This window comes from Melozone crissalis, unplaced genomic scaffold, assembly GCF_028551555.1.
Source record: "Melozone crissalis strain CALT ecotype California unplaced genomic scaffold, PUWL_Pcris_2 ptg000004l_1, whole genome shotgun sequence".
Classification (NCBI taxonomy): Eukaryota; Metazoa; Chordata; class Aves; order Passeriformes; family Passerellidae; genus Melozone; species Melozone crissalis.
The window spans coordinates 22,744,017-22,766,240 of record NW_026535782.1 but is presented as its reverse complement, the minus strand read 5'-3'; the positions used below and the strand labels follow the sequence as shown (position 1 = coordinate 22,766,240).

General features: G+C 41.4%; 1 protein-coding gene across 1 annotated transcript; it reads left to right on the top strand.

The window, feature by feature from the left end:
• Positions 1 to 1,905: 1,905 nt before the first annotated feature.
• AMIGO2 (adhesion molecule with Ig like domain 2) lies at positions 1,906 to 11,264 on the top strand. Its single transcript, XM_054279442.1, has 2 exons — positions 1,906 to 2,039; positions 8,692 to 11,264. The coding sequence occupies exon 2, from the start codon at positions 8,765 to 8,767 to the stop codon at positions 10,328 to 10,330; it is 1,566 nt and encodes a 521-aa protein (XP_054135417.1). The 5' UTR covers positions 1,906 to 2,039; positions 8,692 to 8,764; the 3' UTR covers positions 10,331 to 11,264.
• The last annotated feature ends 10,960 nt before the right edge of the window (positions 11,265 to 22,224 follow it).

Sequence of the window (22,224 nt, the reverse complement as noted above, 5' to 3'; positions counted from 1 at the left end):
AAAATCAAAATTCTAATTGCCTTAAGTATTGGGCTTCACTTTGATCTGGATCGTGCCTTCCCCAGAGCAATTATTCCTATGTCCAGGTCTCATGGCTGGAATTTAAATAACTTAGCTACAAGCAGTACTGTAACTTTGCACCTACCAGTCCTCCACACTTACTGAGGTATGAACAAGCTGCAATGAAAGTCCTTAGTATTTTAAAACCAGTCTACCTCAACCAAAGGGTGCACAAAACTCACAAATGGACAGCTGCTGCATATGGTAACACATAAGGAATTTTCATTCTGTAAGTCTTTAGGAAGAATTCAGGCTCAACATTTTCAGTTTTGAAAACAGGGGAAGGAAGACTACAAAAGTGAGTACCCTCTTCCTCAGACTGTATTGGTAATGTGACCAACTTAAATTTCACCCAGTATTTTGTGGTATCAAGGTCATCAGGAAAGTTTAATGGTTTAGTATAAATGAAGACAACATACTTCTTTAAACAAATGAATATTCCAATGGAGAGTCTGAAACAAACCAATGTTTAATCAATAACCTCAAGATTAAAATTACTTCAGTGCTGTATAGCCTAACTGCATAGAAATTCAGCACAAAAAAAACCTATTAATAAGAAGCTGAATTTTTATGATAAGGCAGTGGTCCAAAAGTCTTTTAAATCAATAGCTGTATCACCTATATCTCACCAGGCTTTGATCTATATTGAATCAGATCTTTAACATATATCTTGTATCATAGTAAAGAATTTTAGTTTGTCTGCAGGATGAATTCTAGGACAAGGAGCCTTTTAGCTTTATATATAGCCACAAACCCTCATATTAAAAACCACTTTGCTATGTGCCCTTAAAAGAAAAGTATGATTTGCAGCTGCTTTAATATGCAAGCCCATTTGAGAACTGTTCTATAAACTGTATGTCTGAATGACAATAAATTTACAATGTCTGTTATTTGCTAAAGTAGCCCATGTTCAGTTTCAGTCTCTAAATGTAGGGTACTCTAAATTATGATGGAGATGTCGTGAGAAACTTGGCCGGGGGAGGTTAAAGTCGGTATGAAACAGAAGTAAACGTGTTCTTTGACTTTCAGCTTCAGCTTTGCCTCTTCATGATCTGGTCACACTTCTCAATTTGATTTGCAGCAGTTCTCCCACAGATTCCATGGTCAAGAGAATCCTCCTACATGGCAATTAATTTTAGATAACGCCTTTTATCATTTGATAGACTCCTCTGCTATGATCAAAGCCTAGTTTAACACGGACCTTCCGTGGGGTTGGACCATTTAATGAACGGGAGGAGGATTTCTAAGCGCTAGCACAATGCCTTTTACATTTACCCGCGCCTTAGGAGCACCCGCGGTTCCATCTCCGCACGGGGGGAGTTTCGGTGCATTTCTAACGAGGAGCACCCGAGGCCGGGGCTTCCCCGGCTCTCTGCCCCCGCTGCGGGCGGGCCGTGCGGGGCTCAGTTTCGGTGCATTTCTAACGAGGAGCCCCCGAGGCCGGGGCTTCCCCGGCTCTCTGCCCCGCCGCGGGCGGGCCGTGCGGGGCTCAGCGCAGGGCAGCGCCCACCGGGCGGTGGAGCGGGAGTGGGGCGGAGCGGGGCGGCCCCGGGCGGGGCGGGGGCACCGGGCGCTCCTCCCTCCCCCGGGCCCCGACGGCTCCGTCCCGCTGCCGCCGAAGCTCCGGGAGGGCGTCGGGGCGAGCGGCGCGGAGTCGGGCCGGGTGCTGCGCGGCTGGGGAGAGCGGGAGGGCGTAGGCAGGAGGGGATAAAAACCCGCTGTGTCGCCGCTGTGGCTGGGAGTCTCCCGCCTTCCCCGCTCCGCCGGTGCCGAGCTCCGGGCCTCAGCTCCGTTCCCGGGGGCAGCGGGCGAGCGCTGCCTGCGTCCGCGGGGGAGCGCAGCGGAGCCGGAGCCGCGCTCCCGCGTCCCGCAACTTCCCCCGGAGCCCGGCGGAGCGCGGCATGCGGGGCAGGGGCTGCAGGCGGCGGCGGGGCCGGCATCGCGCTCCCCGGACATGAAGCGGCCATCGGAAGCTCCAGGTAACGCTGCCCGGCGGGGTGGCGGAGCAGACATCCCCCCGGTAGCCGGGATGGCGGGGGCAGGGTCCGGAGGGGCTGGACCCGGGGCTGAGAGGGGCCGCCGGAGGCGAGCGCAGCCCGGCCGCGGGCGGGGAGAGCCGGTGCCTGCCTCCGGCACGGAACGGCGGCAGCGGCCGCGCCTGCCCGGGGAAGCCGGGCAGAGACCCCTCGGAATGGTTGTGCGTGCCCCGGTCCGATGCCGGTTTGGCCTCTTCGGTCGCTGGGCTCTCCGAAACTTTGCCCTCCGCCGACTCCCGGTAGGAATCTGGGGCTGCAGCGGACAGTCCCCGCCGTGAGATTGGCTGGAGACTCCCCCCAAATCGTATGCAAGGGGGTTTCTGTGAAGTTTAGCCCTCAGATAAATTTTTGGAGGCGGTGAGGATCCTTCGCTGGGCAACTAAACTTTCGTAAGATCTGACATTGCTTGGAGACTGGCTACTGACACTGTAATAGGCACTGCCACTTATCATTGCATTTTTTCTTAATTATTTGCTGATCTCCTTAGCAACTGAAGTAATTTGCAAGGTTGAAGCTTGGTTGCAGCTTGATTTACAAAGTAGCATGGCAAAAGGGATGAATTTGTTGTTTCACTGATGTGTATTTCCCTTGTACCCTCTCAGAGGGATAAGAGGTGCAGAGATGTTGACTTACATAGCTGGTACTGCTGTAAAGAGACTGTTGATTAGTCCAACTGAGGCTCTGTTGTGCATCACCCAGTTGTTCTTCTGTGTCTCAGTTTTCTTTAAGACAATCGAGTTACCGTGTTTTAAGAAAAAATATCTCTTCAAGGAAATTCAATCTTTAGTGAGGGATTAGTGGGAGATGATCATTTTATCTGGCTAAGGTTACTTGGACAAATTAATCTCTAATTCAGCACGATTGAGGTCTGGCCAGATGCTGGCTGGAGGGAGCACTCCATTTGCCTTGCTGATCTCAGGATCAGCTTGCTGCAAATATGATGTAAAGCTGTTTTTTTCATCACTGTTAGGTCCTGCAGCAAGCACAGTGTAGCCCGGCTCAGGGATTTAGTCCAGTGTATCAAGACGCCTCCCAGATGCAGCTCACCAACAGTCTTTGCTGTTCAATCCATCATGTCACTAAATCTCATGGATTACGATGTTTGGGTAATCTGTATCTGTTGAGTCAGAGATGCTGAGCACAGCTGTCAGGAAGATTTGATGCAGAGTGCCTTTTCCACTCAGGAGTGATAAAGGCAGAGTAGAGCCTGGAGACTGAGGCGAGGTGGCTGAATATTTCCTCTGACAGTATCACACACACACAAGAAATGCGAGTTTATGCAGATCTTCCTTAAAAATTTAACTTTTAAAAATACTAATTGCATAGGGTGCCATTAGTCTGTATGTAATTAATGGCTTTATCATGTACTTGGACAGGATTCATGAAGTTGGGACTAAAAGCATGAATAATTATACTTGTATAATGTTGTTGTTATCATTTAATAAAACCCCATTCTAAAAATCACTTTGGCTTCTGAGTTCATGAGGAACCTTTGTCAAATGTCATGCCAGAAAAAAAAATAGAGCTGTGAGAAAACAAACACCCAAGCCATCATTTTTTTTACATTTATTTCATGTATTTTTATGTTTGACTAGAACAGCCCTAATTCATCTGATATGTAAACTGATATAGGGGAGAGCACCTGTGTGGACATCAGAAGTCAGTGAGAGGTGCAGAGATGTATTATTGTCTTCTGGGCTGCTGAGACTGGAGCAAGACTCAAGAGGAGACAATCACAGGAGATGTGGTGCAAGGGAAGGAGGTAGGGCATGTAGAAATGGTGTGAACCTTCTGGAGGATCAACAGAGGTCTTTAATGTTTTCAAGTGCTTGATCTCTCTAGAGGCCGAACACTATTCCTGCAGTAGTACAGCAGGCAGCAGGATTGTGTGCAAATACTTGCATTTTTACTGTGCAGAAAGTACCAGCCAGATGTGGACTGTTTGCATCACCAATGTACTGGAAAATGCTTCACAGTAAGAATAACATCTACCAATCCAATTTTTTTTTTAGCAGTGAAAGGACTAATAGTAGTGTTTGCAAAATATCATTCCAGTGAATTGTGAATTCCAGTCCAATTCACTCTTAAATTAAGAGATGTGCTACATAAGGATTTTTTAGCAAGGTCTCAAATGAACTGGGAGAGGTAGTTTGGTATACAGATTCCACTGGAGAAACAGCAATAAGCCTGAAAGTACTTACAGAGGATAAGAAAACTGCTGTAGATATTACTAATGTCACATTAGTGAGAGAGAGAGCCCAGAAGAAGGAGAAAGGAGTGTTTAGGACATTAGTTGACCTTCAGGTGATAACTGATGTTGAGACTATGTTGCCCAGCAGTACCCTTTTCCTAGGTCTGAGTGCTCATTACTTTTAAAAACAAAACGACAAACAACCCCCTCAGAAATAAACAAAAAACAGGAACAAACACATAAAAAGTTCAAAACAAGAACTGAATCCTTAGCTTCTCTTGAATGTGATTGGTTGTAGTCAATTTTGCTGTTTCTGACCACCGAGGATTTTCCCTATGATAGCAGGATATGTCCCACCTTTCTTCTTGAACAGTTGAGAAGCATGTGCACCATTACTGTTCAGATAAATAATCTCAGGGAGTAATGTGGTTTTGGCACTGAACGTAAAATATTGCATTTTAACATCACAAAAGAATTATTTCTTTGAACAGAATTCAAGAACAAAACTCCCAACCATGTCCTTCACTTTACTATAAATCAGGAAAGGTATCTACCCAGCTCATTCAGAAATATTGGTGAGGTGCTTGGCCAAAGTCTGTTGGCACACATTAGCTAATAGTATTCAATAACAATATCTCTCTTGAGAAAATACGCAATATTGAAATTTGTAAAATAAAGTCTTCTCTAAGACCTGAAGTAGTGCTCCTGGGATGAAACAAAATGCCAGATTTTTTAATATAGGGCTTGTTGCTGGCTTTGTTCTTCTTGCCACTTAACACATTACAACCCAGAAATGTTTATGCAGGCGTTTTGAGTAAGTTCAAATGACCACATACCCTATAAATATTTATGTTGAACATGCTTGGCTTTGCAGAACATCCTGGGTAGTTTGTGCAGTAGATATGGGGAACACAGGTTGAAGAGCAGGCTGCAGCTCAAAGTCCTTCTCTCCAAAAGAGCAAAGAACCTGTTGGGAATGTAGGCACTATACTGTGTGTTGGGCATGGAAAGGATTTGCTCATCAGAGTACTCTCTAAATATTCTTGTGTGTTCTGTGGTATGTTTAGGATTTCTGTAATTTGGATTTGCCCACACAGACAAGTCATCTGGAATAGTTTTCATTTTGCCACTCCAGTGAGCTTTGAAAATGGACAATCCAGTTTTTAGCCCTTGCAAACTGTTTTTGCTCCTTAGAACGGAAAGGTATTATGCTCATATACACCAGTGACTGATCTGTGTCTTCCCATGGGATTTGGTTGCAGACTAGCTTGGAGTTTCTGATGAGATAATTCTAGGCATGGACAGAAGCAAACATGCAAGGTTACCTAGTGTATTAAATTTGGTAACCCTTACAAACCTGAGCATTGATCCAGTACATCCCATTCAGAGTATCTCCAGGACCACAGTTATTTTCAGCATGGGAAATGATTTTTTAAGTGCCATTCACTTGTTGCAAGTGCAGTTACATTAAAAATTAGGCTGCATAGCTTGCAGAATCAGGCATTCACACGTTAGTGGGAAAGGCAAACTTTGAAGCAGCTGTTCATCTCCTGTTTTGTGGATGCTTTATAATCCAGTCTTCAGGTGCGTGCTTTTATGGTAATGTAGATTTCAGATTCCTTGTTTTATGCAGTAGACTAACTAAATGAGCAATTACTAAATACCTTTTTCATCTGCCAGAGTTTTTGCATTGTGCCTTATGTCTGTATACCATACAAATTCACACTGTGGTATGTAATTATTTTTGATGGCAGTTTCTCTAATGCTTCACCCTCTTGAAGAACTTGTATCTATTAATTGTTGCTGTAGACTACCTAACTAGCAAAAACAAGTAAGGAGCTTAGGACTGATTAAAAAATACTGCTCTGGATTCCTAACTTTCCATTGAAAACCCCATGCAGGTAGAAGCTTCAGGAGACTTTAACAGTCTAGAAGAGTTAATGAATCCTGGTATTAAACTTTAATTCAAACCAATCAATTTATTTTTACAATATTTCTATAGCTTAAACCATGTTAGTATATCCCTTGTATAAACAAGGTATCCCTGTGCAATCAGAAGTGCCAGACAGTGTCACAGCATTTTGACTCTCATCTCAGCATTTCTCAGATCAGTCCTTCCCAAATTTAACATGCAGAGGTTCCTTATTTTATAAGTGCCAAGCTGGTGGCTATAATATGTTCATTATTTTGTAATAGTCACCAGTTCACATAGTTTGCCTGATCTCACAGGAATTTTGTGGCAAAGGCTAGGGCAGCTGCAGTTCTCAGGGATAAGGATTTATCCAGCTCTTGATGTAATCACCCATTCTTTTCCCTGTTCTTCCTCCGCAGTGTCAGGAAAGGTTTGGGGGAACATTGAACAATCCTGTAACCAAGGACTGTATATAAAATCTAAAATAGAAAGAAAAATGTAATTCCGACACTTCAGTTTTGAATGGTTGACTTGGCAGTCTTGCAATTCTCTTAATGTTTTTTCCTTTTTTTTTTTTTTTTTTTGGAATGCAAACAAAGCCAATGCATATATAAGTTCTTGTGAGAAGTGAAATGTCCCATTCTCCCATGCTGCCTTCATATTTCTTCTTTTAGTGGGTCATTAGATAATTCAGCTCTTTAGTTTCATAGCACAACTTCTGCCACTTGACTTAGGAGTAGATTTGTCAGCTGAAGACAGCAGCCTGACAGATTGGCAGAGGGTTACAGAAGAGGGGAATAAAGAACTGAGGAGGAGTGAAATTTTTTGCTTTTTGCATATATTAATTAATTGCATCAGTAGTCTTAGGTTCTTAAGTAACAGATGTAAATTCCCTGGAGAGATGTGCTCTAAGTTTTACCTCCTGAAACTCTTGTTTGTCTTCTGCTTAGACCTCTTCTTTCCCTTTACACACTTCTCATCTGCTTTTCCAGTCTCATATGCCTTAACTGACTTCTGCATCCCCAGACTACCTCCTCCTCAGTTTCTTTAGTGACAGTGATGATGCTCCATTAGCATCCACCTCCCCTGGTTTTGCTTTTCCTTCCCTATGTGTCTCTTACCCTTCTCTCTCTCTTCCACTACCCCTCTGCCCTGCTGCCCTCCACCACGTAGGTCTTGATTTAAATTTTTTTGCCCTCAAGACTCATCTTTTCTTCATCCATCTTGCATCATCAGAGAATATTCTTCTTTTATTTTCCTCCTTTCCATCTGAGGCTGCTTTTTTTTCCTCATCCCACTGTCCACAGGCTCCTGGCCATAACCACTATCAGCAGTGCAGAGCAGACATTGCAGGGTTTGCCCTGCTCAGATGCTGCTCCAACATGTGGGTGAGACTGGAGAAATGAGTTTGAGGATAATAATGTGGGGGCTGAATACCACATATGAAGTTTGAAGGGGTGACAATAATCAATGCAGATGAGATCACCTGTGAATTTACTGAAAAACTCTAAACAGGTACCAGGGAGAGCAAGAATCAACAGGAATGTTTATTCCTCTGCTATGTATGTCTACATTTTCTCAGAAGATGGTAAAAAGCATATCCCTTAGCACAGAATCTCTACTGTGCCAAATCTTACATCCCTGTTTCAAACAATACTGACTCTAAAATATTCTCTGAAATACTCTGAAAATAGTATGGTTGGGGTTTTTCTATCTGCATACGAGCAAAATAATTTTTTCTTTACTATGTTTTGAGAAAGAGCTGACTCATCCTTACTGAATGGTCCCAAAATGTGTGCCTGAGGTAAGGACTTCATAGATTTCTTCCTCATTACTTATACTGGCAAAGGTAAAAGAAGCAGAATACAAAATATTGTTATTGAACAACTTTAATAACTTTCAAAATAGGCTGTTGCTACCTGAACCACAGGTTACTAAATTAAAAGAAAAGAAAGGAAAGAAATTCATATGACATTTAAAGCTAGAAAGGCTGAGAAAATTCTTTGCTTGAAAATGTGTGACATTTTCTGATTATAAAGAAAAGCATGTTATAACTGCTTCCCACTTGACAAGAAAAAAAAACATTTTAGGATGAGGCTTTTTCTTTCTTCTGCTGGGAATTCTATCTCTGTTGGTTTGGAAACAGGTAGGGGTTGACGTTGCCAAGTCATGCTCCACAGAGGAACATTTCCAATTTTTTTAAAATGAACTGTCAGAAATTGCATTACTTTGTCGAAGACTGAAGAATAGTTGCATTCTTTTTGAAGACAAAAAATACTGTATCTAAAGTGTATACATTGACACATGAATGCAGAATTTCATGTTTACATAAAACAATGATAAGTTTACATCACCTTAGAACTAGATTATACCATTAATTGTATGAAACCCTAAGGATTAATTCCCTGTATTTTTCAAAAGGCATAAGAAGTCATGCAGGGTATGAATGATAAATGTTAACGTGCTGTACCTGTGTATCCCTCTTTTGACAGCAACAAGTGCAAAGCTAAGTGCACAAGTCATCTGTGGCAAGGAGCACTGGGAGACATCTGAAAGACAGTGACAATGTCTTTAAACTGGTGGACACTTCCTACTCGACTTGGAGTTGTTAGAGCGAGCTGCAGAGGACTCGCATGCCTCTTGGTGTTCACCGTGAGTGTTTGTGGCAGTGCCCCAGGGATGTGTCCAGCAGCCTGCATCTGTGCCAGTGATATCATCAGCTGCACTAATAAGAACCTCACTCGAGTGCCAGGAAATCTTTATAAATGTATGAAAAGGCTGGATCTGAGTTATAACAGAATTGGGATTTTGGAGCCTGAATGGGTCCCAGTGCTGTCTGAGAAACTGAACACTTTAATAGTCAATCATAATAGCATTAGCAGCATTAGCACTGGAAGCTTTTCCACAACTCCAAATCTGAAGTATCTGGACTTGTCATCCAACAGCCTGAAAACGCTGGGCAGCCCTGTGTTTCAGGAGCTAAAGGAGTTGGAGGTTCTCCTGCTGTACAACAATCAAATAACACAGATCGAGTCCTTAGCCTTTGGAGGATTGTACAAATTACAGAAACTGTACCTAAGCTACAACTTGGTCTCGCATTTCCCACTGGACTTATATGTTGGAAAACATAAACTGACAGACCTTGTGTTGCTGGACATTTCCTTTAATCACATCCAGACGATGCCTGTTCAGCGCCTGAGTTCAGTGCCAGCCAAACAACTTAGTGGAATTTATCTTCATGGCAACCCATTCTATTGTGACTGTGTCCTGTACTCCATGCTAGTCTTCTGGTATCAAAGGCATTTCAGCTCAGTCGTGGACTTCAAAAATGAGTACAGCTGTTTGTTGCAGTCAGACCCAAGAGATCATAATACACTGCCTTTACTGCACGACAGCAGTATGAATTGCTCTGAAAGTACCGTCAACAGCTCTTTCCAAGCCTTTGGGTTTATTCATGATGCCCAGGTTGGTGACAGGCTGGTTGTACACTGTGACAGCAGAATCAGCGATATGGGCACACAGTTTGTATGGGTTAGTCCAGACAATAGATTGCTGGAGCCAGACAGGGACACCGATAACTTCAAGGTGTTTCCTAATGGCAGCCTGGAGATAACAGATGCCCAGCTAGAGAACTCAGGGCTGTATTCCTGCATTGCAATAAATAAGAAAAGACTATTAAATGAAACCGTAGAGGTCAGAATAAATGTTAGCAATTTCACAGCGAACAGGTCCCACGCTCATGAAGCATTTAATACAGCTTTTACCACCCTTGCTGCCTGTGTGGCCAGTATTATTTTAGTGCTGCTGTATCTCTACCTGACCCCCTGCCCGTGTCAATGTAAGGCAAAAAAGAGGAAGAGGAAGCTGAACCAAAGCAGTGCCCACCCGTCCATACTGAATTCCGCACTGCCGCAGGAGCTGCCAGCCGACGAGAAAAAGGCCAGCACTGGTAAACGGGTGGTTTTCCTGGAACCAGTGCACGAACCAAAACAGAGTCAGAATGGGAAAGTAAAACTGTTCCCCAATGACAGTGTCATTACAGAGAGCATTTTAAAAACTACTCGAACAAAATCCGACTCTGACTCTGTCAACTCTGTGTTCTCAGATACACCTTTCATGCCGCCAGCTTAGTTTGCTGCCTGTGTTTGTATCGTGCAGTTCCATTTCTGAATACCTCCTTTGCCTGTAGCAAACCATCAGGACAAACAAATAAAAAGAGATTAAATGTTTTAAAAAAAGGTATGTTTTGTCAGTCCTTGAACTGCGTCTCCTCTCTTTATGGGCCATGCAGCAGGGATAGCTCGGTCGGGAAAAGCAAACAGCTTGTCATTACTGTGAATGGTTTTAATGCAAGCTCAGCCTCAGTTTTACTCTCTGGTCCATACACAGCAATTTCTCATGCATGTTTAGAGACACTTCCAGTGCATCCAGCTGACTCTGCAGAGGCAGAGGCTGATCCCTATGCAACACCCAGTCATGCTGATAACTCAGCTCTTCTGAAGTGTGCACAGAAACAGCTTATGGCTAAGGAGAAAAATGTCCAGACTTCCTGCTATTCCTTTCATAGCCTCATAAAATCTTTACATAAAATCACTACAGGAAAAATGTCATGATTTTTCTTGGACTGCTTGGCACAAAAGGATTGAATTTGCCGCCAGAACACCTAGCAGCACTGGGTAAATGTTTGTGGCTTTCAGCTGATAACGTATTTGCAAATAATTGCTTGAAAACATTAAATGAGGGGCATCGTAATAATTTTATTCAAAACATAGTCATGAGATTACTTGGGAAATGTGTTTGTATTTGTTTATAAATGTTTAATGTAATGAAAACAGGTAAAAGTTAATATGCTACCTTTGCAGTTGCCTCAGTCAAAAAATGAAAGTTGTCAGGCATGAGGACATACAAATCAGCAGTAACTTTTTAACCTGTGATAACTGGATTAATTATAACCAATTGTCTTAACCTTTGCTGCTCACTGTATGCTTGGCATCACATGTGGTAAACAAATCTGCCACCATCATCAGGGCTTCTGCTTCATCTTAGGGGTGAGTGACTTCTCTTCAAAGATAATTGTGAAATCAGGGAAATTTTATTTTTTTTTTTTCAGTGGCACACAGTTTCTGGAGCCTTATTAAACTTGACCCTAGAGTTTTTTCTTAAAAGAGGAAATGCAGTATTTGGACAAACCCATGAAATATAAAAGACTTTACGCACTCTAAATTCAGAAAACACAGATTGTACCTAGACTTGGTCCTTGTCTGTATTATGCTTTTTTTCTTGCATGTATCACAGTCAAAGTTTATGAGTCTGGTAAAACTGACCTGGACTTGTTATGCAATATGGGTTGCATGGAGCATGTATTGTAATGAGCATTCAGTTCTATTAGCTTTTTCTTTTTCTATTATATGTACCCCCCCTTTTTTTTTTTAAGCTTATATACCTTGAGGCTGGGCTGGACTTTTCCAATCTTCCTCACATTGATAAGTAGCAACTTCAAAGGAGTTTTTCAAGTAATTACAGCTTACCAAAGACTAGTAAATGGAGCATGTCTGTCTCATTCTGTTTTGGGGGAAATATACTGAACAGATAAAGGATAAACTAAATCAAAATCAAAGGGCTACATGGTATAGCAACCGTAATTTATTTTCAAGCAGCTTACTGTAACAGCCACTTGCCATTTTTTGTGATTTATTTTGAGAGCCGTGTCAACATGCTAAAGCTTATATCTGGCTGAGCCAAAGATATTGATTTGCTACGGAGAAATCCTGATGTAGCTAATTGTTTGAAGACAAGCTATCTGACAAACAGATTAGTTCAGGAAGCAGTGTCTCTGTATTGCGTACAACGTATGTGGAATTATAAAAAAGCTGGAGACATTAACTCAGATTCAGGGAAATGGAAAATGGAAATTATTTTTCTAGGTAGAGGATAATAAATATTGAGGAGAGGAAGATGAACAGAAGTTTGGGTCTTTTATTTTACATTTATCTGTGTAAATTTAAAAATAGCTTCTGCTATCAAGCAGGGTAGTGTCCCTTCATAAAGCTCTTTCCCTCTTTCATCTCTGTATATGCAGTAACTCAAAATCTATATTTTTACATATAAAGTATGATGAAAAAACAATGTCTTTGCTGAAATCAGATTGAGTCCTCTGTGACTGTGGCAAAGGTTTGACATTGTGTCCTTCTCAAAGACTTTTTTTCCCCCTACAATTTTACTAAGCTGCATGATTTCCTACTATTTCATGTGTGGTTGGCAAGCGAGTGGGTGTCCTCTGTGTTGTGCAAGGAGATGATGGGTGACCCAGGGCCAAAGGGCTGAAATGGTGGTGGGGCAGGGTGGGAGGCAGAGAGACAAGTTCCCTGCAGACAGTTGTGCAGATCAGTTACAGCTCTGGGCAGATGTTATGCTCTCTTGTCATACATCAGGTTGATTGACCCAGATTTCAGTGTTTACACAAGAGCGCGGATGGTCAGTTCCAAATTGGGCAGAAAAAGGAAACAGGCAGTTTTCAGGCTGGCTGGGAGGCTGACACACTTCTCCTTAGAGCTGCAGCTGAGCAGGTGAACTCCACTGCTGTTTCCAGCACAGGGCAGTGGAAGTATCACGTGTCAAACTCACCAAGCATGTTAAATCTGTGTGGTAGCCCTGAACAAAAAAAGGTACAGATCATTCAGCCCTTCATCCACAGGGCTGCTGCCCTGCAGCAAAACCATGGGGATTTGTGGGATCAGAGTAATCCTGACAGATGACTGGAGAAGCTGAGCATTGATCTAAACAGGAGATATTCACTGTGACTATTAACTGTCTGTATTTTACTGACTCCTTCAAAGTGCTCACAGTTCAAACCATGAGTATGAACAAGGTGGTAAAAGCAAAGCTTTGAAAAAGGCAGCTTTTTTGCTGCTTCTTTACATTATCATAGTCTCATGAGTTCAGTAGGTTTAATTAAGTTTAATGAAGATTTTTAATCATCAATGAATATTTGTCTGTAGCCCCAGTCGCCTCTTCCCTTGGAAGGCTGTGGAAAGCCACCGCAGCTCATCAGTTCCTCTCCTCCCGCAGCAGTGTGTGTGAGCCCCATCAGGGCTGTGAGCAGGGAGCTGGTGCTGCCATCCAGCTCTGGGGCCTTGCAGCACTCTGCTTGTTGTATGGGCAGAAGGGGCTGCCCAGATGGCTCACCTGCATCTCCACTGGGGTCTGATCTCCTAGAAAGGCTTTGTTGACAGGCCTGTCTTACAACCATGTCTTCCCCATTAACCTGTGTCCTGGATTTCCCATTGATGCTTCCAGCAACTACAAAAAAGCTGAATGATACTTTTAATGCAGAGAGAGTGCAGTTCTGTGAGGTGCTGAATGCTCTGGCACCAGTCCAGACACGCTCTTAAAATGGGTTTGCAGTAAGCAGAGGTACCCAGCTACCAGCAAAAATTCTGACTGGGCATGGGGTCACTCGCTGCCTCAGCAAGATGCCTTGAGTGAGATATTCCCCACCATGCTCTGCTGACCCCAGGTGCTTTTGCTCTCCCTTGTCCTCTTTCCAGATCCTGAGATTCTGCTATACAAGGGCATAGGCAGAGCTCTAAGCTTTATTTTAACACTGTCTTTTTTGTGGAGACTCCTTTGAATCTATGTCCTCCACTGCTTTAATGATGGTAAGCAGCTTTTCTCCTACTCAAGGGCCTATTACATTGGTTACAGCTGTCTCGTGGATCAAAAATAAGGGTAATGTCTGCAGGCAGCTCTGGGAAATTACATCCTTGCCTCTGTCTGTTTCCAGTACCACACACGCCTGCAGGCATCAGCTTTTGTGGAGTGTGTTGGAAACAAGTCATGTAAAGCCAGCATGAAACCTCTCAGGTCCGTCTGGAGTGCAGCAACAGCACAACCACACTGTCCCTGTGTTCTCCACCTGTAGTGGCAGGGGACAGGTAAAGCTGCTTGCTGGTCATCTCTTCTGACCTTGGTAAGATTCAGTGTCGGAATCAGAGCACCTCACTAACAACACACACAATATCTGACTTCCCCTCACATACACTGAGCAGCTGCCATCCATGCTGGGAGCTGAGGGTGAACCAAAGTGCTTTCCTGACAGCGACCTTTAATCTGCAGTTAGGTATGTTAGCCAGTACTACATGCTTTATCCCCATAATATACCTCCTGCTTGCTAGGCAAGTGGTGCTCCAGGTTAGTAATGTGTCTGTCTCCTTAGCATCACTGCTTCAAAAAGTCAGATTTCTAAGGACTGCTAGTTTTTGAGTGTCAGAGAACTAACAGATTATATAGCTCATTCTTCTCAACAGCCAAAACCCTAAGGCAAAATTGCAAATAAACCAAGAACTTTAATTAGGATTTCACAAGATGAATTTTCCCCTCTAGAATAAATCGACCTCCTTTGGAGTACTTTTATAGCTTATCTACAGCTTATTCCTATGCACCTCTCATATCTCTGAACTGGATGAAAGCAAACCAACCTTTATGAGCCAAATCCCACTGTTGTGGTCATCTCAAAAGCAATGCAGCAGTGACACTTCCCTTTGGACTGCTGCCACTGGCCATCCCTCCCAGCACACACTCCTGTTCTCATCTCCAGGGCTGAGCCATCACCAGTTGGCCATAGCAGGTGCAGGAACCTTTTCCAGACTCCTCCTTCCTAGTTTTCAGCTTAAGGACTGGCTTCCTGAAGATGATTTCTGTATGAACTGCAAAATTGATGTAAGGGATTATTTGATTTGATAAATTAAAACAACTACTTCCAAGTCCATTCTAAATCATGAGAGCTGACAGTGGTAAGGAGTAGCTTAGGATACACATTCAATTTACAGATTTAGCAATTTAGATTTTACTTTCTTTTTACTCATTCTGGTAAACTGTACTTGAATCATTAAACACACAGAAAAACAGGTGCAATGGATAAAATATTTTTCTTGTGAATTACTTGTTTATGTTCTGATTTTGTTAGGAGAATTCTTTTCCTTGTATGAATTTGTATTTTCCTTTCATTTGCAGAATAATGTAATTAACAGGAATAATATTTTCTCATTTAGTTCTTCTAATGAAGTCTACATTTAGTAGGGAAGGCAAGGAGGGTCAAGAATTATGTAATCAGCTTGACATTACTGAGATGTTAGGAAAAGCTAGTTGTAGATTTAAGTATTCTTTGATCTAACATGAGATTATTCAGGCATAAACCTGTGGGTTGTTTTAATTTAACTGATATTATCTGTCTCATTTGAATAATTCAAAATGGCATATTTTACGTTTTTTTAAAGGAGAAAGACTATTCCTGAAACTTCTTGCATCTACTTAACTAAATTGATATAGAAACCATCAGTGATGTGAAACAGCCTCTGTTGGCCTAAAATGGCTCTGGTATATAGGGAGGCTGTCCAGTCTATATGAATTCACACGACAGCCAGGAGTCAACTGTATTTCCTAGACAAGTTAGAGCCATATAGACCTTTCCTAGACAATTGGGAAGATGTTTTCTTCAATGAGATTAGTTTAACAAATTCAATTGCAATCCCCATTCAGGCCTTACTACAGATTCCTTTTTGAACTCAGCACTTTTGTTTGCACTTTGGAACTCTGCATGGAACATAATAGACTGGTACAGGATATATTCCTGACAGGGACATCAGGAGAGGGAAAGAGCAGTTGAGGGGGAGTGACCGTGTTTGCTTGAGAACTGCATAATAAGGCACACTGCCAATTTCTCTCCTCAAGGGTTAATAGTCCTAAATTCAAGATGCTCATCCAATCCAAACAAATTTTTGACAACCCCTCCAGAGGGGATGGAGGCTCTGATACGTGAGAGCCTCAGCAAGTGCTACCTTTGCATAAGACAAGATGTCCTTTCACAGAGACAAAAGGATTTCTAGCACTTTCCCTGGCAGCTGAGGTGATGTTGGCAATAATAGACACAAAATAAATCAGCTCTGATAAGCACTGCTGTTGCCTGGAGCAGCTCAATTAGCCTTTTGCCTTTGGAGCAGAAGGGTTTATAGTACTAGATAGAGCCTCAGACCAGGCTACATCTGACTTTTGTCCTCTTTGCTCTTTTTACCTGACACCAGAATCAGAGAGCCACTAGGTTTGTTATACATATATATATTTATTTATATTTTTTTTTACTGAGAACAAACAAAACCTTGAGCCTTCTTCCAGGCAGTCCATCACTGCCTGTAAAAACACTGGTGGAAGAGAAACAAAGCTTGTCACCACTCACATATGTAAGTCAAGGCTAGATCTCATTGAAGGAGGTGTTTTGCAAAACACCCTTGCAAAAGCAGAGGGTATACTTGCTTCTCTGACCTTGTTTTGCTGAGCAAAAGTTAATATATTTGAGCTATTGCCTGAAATCATTTAAAATCTTGTTTCTTAAACTGCTTTCATGAATGCAAATGAGTGACATTTGTTGTTGCAACTCTACTAGCTGATTTGTAATTTGGGGATGAAAGGATTGTGTTTTCTCTCTTCTCTTTCCCTTCTTGTCCATAAAAAGATAATGCAACTATTTTTCAATGCATTTTTATTTTATTTTATTCCCCTTTTTATTTTCAAGCATGGATAATCAGCCCATATAATTTAAACAAAATGATCATGTTGCAGGGAACGGTCTCTGTGATCCATATTTTCTGCAGAGATAAGCCAATTTGTTGATTTTGCTGTCTTGTGTATAATTTTACATTTTAAAAGTATATTTAGACACGCTGCCATTATTTTTGCTACATTTGTGGCATATAATTTTTCTAAAATTTCCTTTCCATCACAGATTTTAAAAATCCAGTAGAATGTTAGAAATCACTGTATTTACTGAAAACAGTAATTTTTTTTTTCTTTTAACACTGTAGGGTTTTGTCTTTCAGCAGTCCCACCTAGTCATTCACGCTGAATGCCGAGTCAGAAGGCTTTCAACATCACCTGCTTCGTATCAGGTGTGAAAACAGGCTTCTTCCCTTCACATGGCAAGGAAAACATTTACATTATAACAGTGTAGGAGATACATTTTCATCACTTATTCACCATGAATTTTATTATAGGGTTGTTATTGGGACTCTTGGCAATATAATTTCGTATTAAAGAAAACTAATTCTCATTGGTGCTTTGTGTGGAAAATTGCTGTTGTAAAGTGCTGTTGGCTGGACTGCTTGTGAAGAATTTCCAGCTCAGTCATGTGCCTGTCACCTCATTTAAGTGCCTGGGAGTGATAAGAATGCACATGGCCAACTCTCCAGCATGGCCAGACCCTCCTCCTTTTATATTAATCAGGGAGAAATTGTTGGAAAGCGTGCCAGAAGAATCAGTGTGCTGTGTACTTGGCACATTCATAGTGATTTATAATTGCTTCATAATAAAGAAAAGCGATAGAAGGAAGTTTAAAATTCTCATCATTATGGTGCATAAAAATGTTATAAAGCTATTCTGTCATTATTGTGTCATTTTCATATTCTTCCAAAATACCCATAAATCTCCCCCTATCCAGTACATACAATAGTACCGAATTAGGCCTATACAAGATACCATGGGCACTGGTCATAACTCAGAGTTTTGGGGACATTTCCTGAAGCTTTCCTACAGATTCTGCTCAGTAAGGCATAACTTGAAAAATTTGTGCTCACCTACTCCAAGGAATTGAGGCCTACACTAGCTTTCATTATCCGTGTGGATGTGTCACCTGATGTATCATGCAGGGTGCATTTCTCAGGGATGACCTGTGAGGGGGCCCCTTTTTCTTACCAAAACTGTTCAAAGGCAGAGTGAAGACAAGGCCTCCAAAGAGTGCTGTTTCCTTGCTGCCCAGAAGCAATGAGCTTTTGTGGAGAGTACAGGCTGCAATTTGTTAAAAATAGAAACATTGCAGTGAGAAAATTTTGCCAGAAGAAGGATGCTACCCTTTGACTAAAGGTGGGAAAATAATGTACAGAAGTCGGAAGTCAAAAGTGAAAAACAAAAGCAGTACCTGAACCTTCACAGGGGCTCAGGCTTTTGAAAATATATTAAATTTTCATACTGCCTTAGTAATTTCCTCCTGCATAGAGAACTGTTGTCTCAATAATGCAGATGCAGATCATTCATCCCAGAAATAACAAGATCATACATATGGACAGAAAAGTACTTTCTGCTTATCTTTAATTGTCATCATGAGCTCAGGCCACGTTGCTCCCAGTAGGTAGAACATAATATTAATCCATGATTTCCCTCAGAAGCAGTGGATAACTGGACTGATTTCTAAGAGTGGCAGAGAAGTAGTGACCTGGAAATTTCTGTACATTTTTGTGGATTTGAGGAGATCCCTTTACTGTCTCCAAGCCATCACTTGTAAAGATACTGAAATACTGGGATTGAAGTAGGAGTGTTTAGGATTTTTATTTTTTCCTCTGCAGAAAATGAAGTAACTAACTTAATTGTGCCCTAAAGACAAAATGTAACATTTTCTTCTTTAGAGATGTATTTGCAACAGAGTATGTGTACTGCTGTCAGCTTTGCCAATTAATATTTTACCCTTGTAGTGGGAGGAGAAGAACTGACAGTAAGAGGGGAAAATGCATGTGTATCTCTGGAGACTAAACATTAAAGATGACAGTTGCTCTATATGGTTTCCTGAACAGCCACTATGGGAGGTTGTGTTCTCATGGAGGGCAGAAGAAACACAGCTCTTCTAGACCAGCTGCATGCTGCCAACAGAATGTACACATACCACATTTCAGGTATTCCAATACACTCATGCACAGCAAAGTAGGATTTGCCTTATCTTTCTGATAAGGAATGATTCTTTTTCCCAGAGTATATGAGAGGAGTTTCACCAGGCTTATAGGACTTAAAAAAGGAGCTTAATGTACATCTAGGAAAGCTGTAAGCTACTATTCCTGATCACTGATAACCACTGTGGAATACTGCGCTAATGGTATTTTGGTAATGTCTGCTTTAAAATCTGACTCTGAGCATCTTTGTGGCGTAGTTCATTGGTAGCTGCAAAACATTTTGATTTCTGGGGACAGGAAGCATTATAGCAGCCTGTAGCATATTAAGATCTTTCCACACCTTGGATTCTTTTTGCATGTTTTTGTGAAGGACAATAAGCATGCATTGTACTTTAAGGAACAAATACATTTACAGGTAGGTATTTATTAATATACATTGTCTGTGGCTATTGCATTTTAATACAAGAACTCCCATACTGTAGCCTCCTGCCATCTGCTTAGCTTGAAGAGAGATCTTTTCCTCCAGAAGATCATTTAGAGCTTCAGAAAGCCTTTTTCTCTGCACTTGACCACACAAGAAAATAAATGGGAGATTAATGTCCTTTAGCACACATTAGCCTGCAGGAATGTTGCCATAATGGACCATTTGAGTTTAGCTCTGAATATTTTCAAAAGGCCATGTCCATAGTTGTGACAAGTGCTTGTCTGTGGTATTCACACTGAAAGGCTCTTCAAAAACTCACATATGAAGCCAGTCCTTGAAGTTGAGCTGTGTGCTGTAGTAGCCAGAAAGGAGCCTTACTCACCAGTGAAGATTGGATGCCAGCTGCCCTTTCCAGGCTGACAGAGAAATGCTGATTTTGGCTTTATGGATTTGAAGCCTCTTATTGCTAAGAAAATGTTGTCATCACTGACTGCTCCGTGGAGTAACACTGGCATATTCCTGACATTAATCTGCTGACACAACTGGAGTTTAGGCTTTGCTTCCTGTCAAGTGTACTTCCTTCTTCAAATAAGAGCAGCATCTGGAAGGTTTTTTGGAGGTTTCTTTACATTTTGCTTTTATTTAGTTTCTACATGAATTCATCAATATAAGCCAGACTTAACTACACTGTCCCTATGCAACCTCTTTTGCCTTTATTTTCCTCTCTGCCTCATGGGCCTTGCTCATGACCATGATGGGGTTGTGATGTGCACATGGAAGGCCTTTTACACCCTGCAAAGGTGAATAATATCCAGGTATGATCTGACAACATAAGACACATTATTCAATTTATGACAGAATTCCAAATCGACTTTTGATATTCAAAGCAGGGTTTCTTGAATGTTTCAAAAATCCTCTGAGATTGTCAGTAATCTTTACATGAACAATATATATAAATATACTGTGTCTGTGAGCAATTTTAAGTTTTGCAGCTGAAGCACAAAGGCACTTCAGTTTTCTATCATTGTTTCCAATTTAAGAATCTCAGTAACAAAACCCTCTAATTTAGTCACCCACAAACCAGCAATCACTACATCAGTGAGGTTGTTAAAGTTGGAAGAGAAGTGAGCTAAATTTTAGAAGAAAGCACAATGAGAGAAGCCTAGAGATCAGTAAAAAGAAGTGTTACTTGAGTTTCTGAAATATGTAATCTGAGAGATAAAACACATCAGGAATGGAAGGAGCTATATCAAACAGTGATAAACTTATAGAAGATAACTTAAAATATTAGGAGCAAAGTGCATTACAACTGCTCAAGACCTTCCTAAGAACCTAAAATCAAAAGGAGTCATACAAAAGATAGAAATAAGGAACAAAATTATATATGAGTTTAATAGGAATGGAGAAAGTTCTGAGGGTAAGGTGCTAACATTATTTTGGAACACAAAGGTAGCAAAATTACGCAAAGTAAAATAAGTACACGAGAAGCAAAAGAAGGGCAAAGTAAAGGTTCACAACCTAACAGACAATTCACAGAGCCCTGAAGTCTTCACTGTCTTCACATAAAAAGATTAATTTCTGATCAGATACTTAACTACATTGAATTTAATGTGAAAGTAGGAGCATGACCAGAATAGTGAAAAATTAGGTTTAAAAATGTCTGGATAAGTTAAGTGTAATTGAACCCATGAAGTCCTGATGACATTCAACTTCACTCCTTTGAAAAAAATATGAAAAAATCTCTGAAATGTTCTGTTATCTTTGAAAACTCACAGAAGATGGGTAGATCCCACACAAGAAAAGCAAATACAATACCTACCTTTAAAAACAAATTCAACCAAAACCAGGGAATTATAGATTATTCAGTGCAACACCAGTTCCTGGAATTGTTCCAGAATAGGTGGTTAGGTAACCAATTTACAAGTGCCTGGAGCATATTGAAATGGTATAAACAGCTGACAGATTTGACAAGAGTGAATTGTATTGACCCTGCACACTGCTGACAAGTTAACTGGCCTTGACTGAATAGTAAGGACAGGTTTTTGTGCAAAGGACAGTGAAACAATACAGGAGGCTATTGACTGATGCTGCTGCAGCTTTTTCTTTTCTTTCGCTAGAGAATTTTTGAAAACAAGCTAGGCACACAACTTTTGTGAAAGTTATCAGCATCTTTGGTCTTTCCTCAGTGTAGGGTGTTGCACTAGAAGAGCTGCAAGATCTTTTCCAGGCCTGTAGTATTACACAGGCAGTGTTTGTTTAGGTCCCCTTTGCCCCATGACTTTCATTACATGTTTTTTGCCCTGAATGCAGGCTACTGAAGATTTTCTGGGATAACATATAAACTCTTTTATTCAAATTGATCTGAAATTGAAATTGTTCATGTGGCCTTCATTTTCCTTTGGAAACTTTAGCAGAAAGCAAGCAGTAATTTTCCCCAGAAGTTTGTTTTGATTTTGCCCCTTTAATTTAAACAAATGGTACTTTGGAAATCTGCTCTTTCTCAACAGTACCTCTGAAATAAATGTCATACACAGGATGACTGATTCATTTGTTGGGGGGAAAACTGTGGCCACACTGTTGCAGAAGTGAATGTAATTTTTTCCTGAAATTGCCTTGCACTAAACATGAGCATGTTGGGAAAATCTTGTGCCATGCTACTGCTTTCGAAGCAGCTCCACCAGCAGTGTCATTTGGGTACACTTTTCAAATATTTCCAGGTCACTGGACCACAATATTGCCTTAGCTGTAAATGCTGATCATTCAAGATGCGTCTTTCTCTGTTTCACAGGTTCTCTCAGTACAGGCAGGTTTAACTTGGCCTTGGAGGACAAAGATACCTTCTTGGGACCTTGTAGGGTAAAGTTTGCTGCGCAGTAAACACAGTCCAGCAAGAA

Bases quoted from the DNA above. Each gene is read 5' to 3' on its own strand.
- AMIGO2 (XM_054279442.1), top strand. From the start codon at position 8,765: ATGTCTTTAAACTGGTGGACACTTCCTACTCGACTTGGAGTTGTTAGA.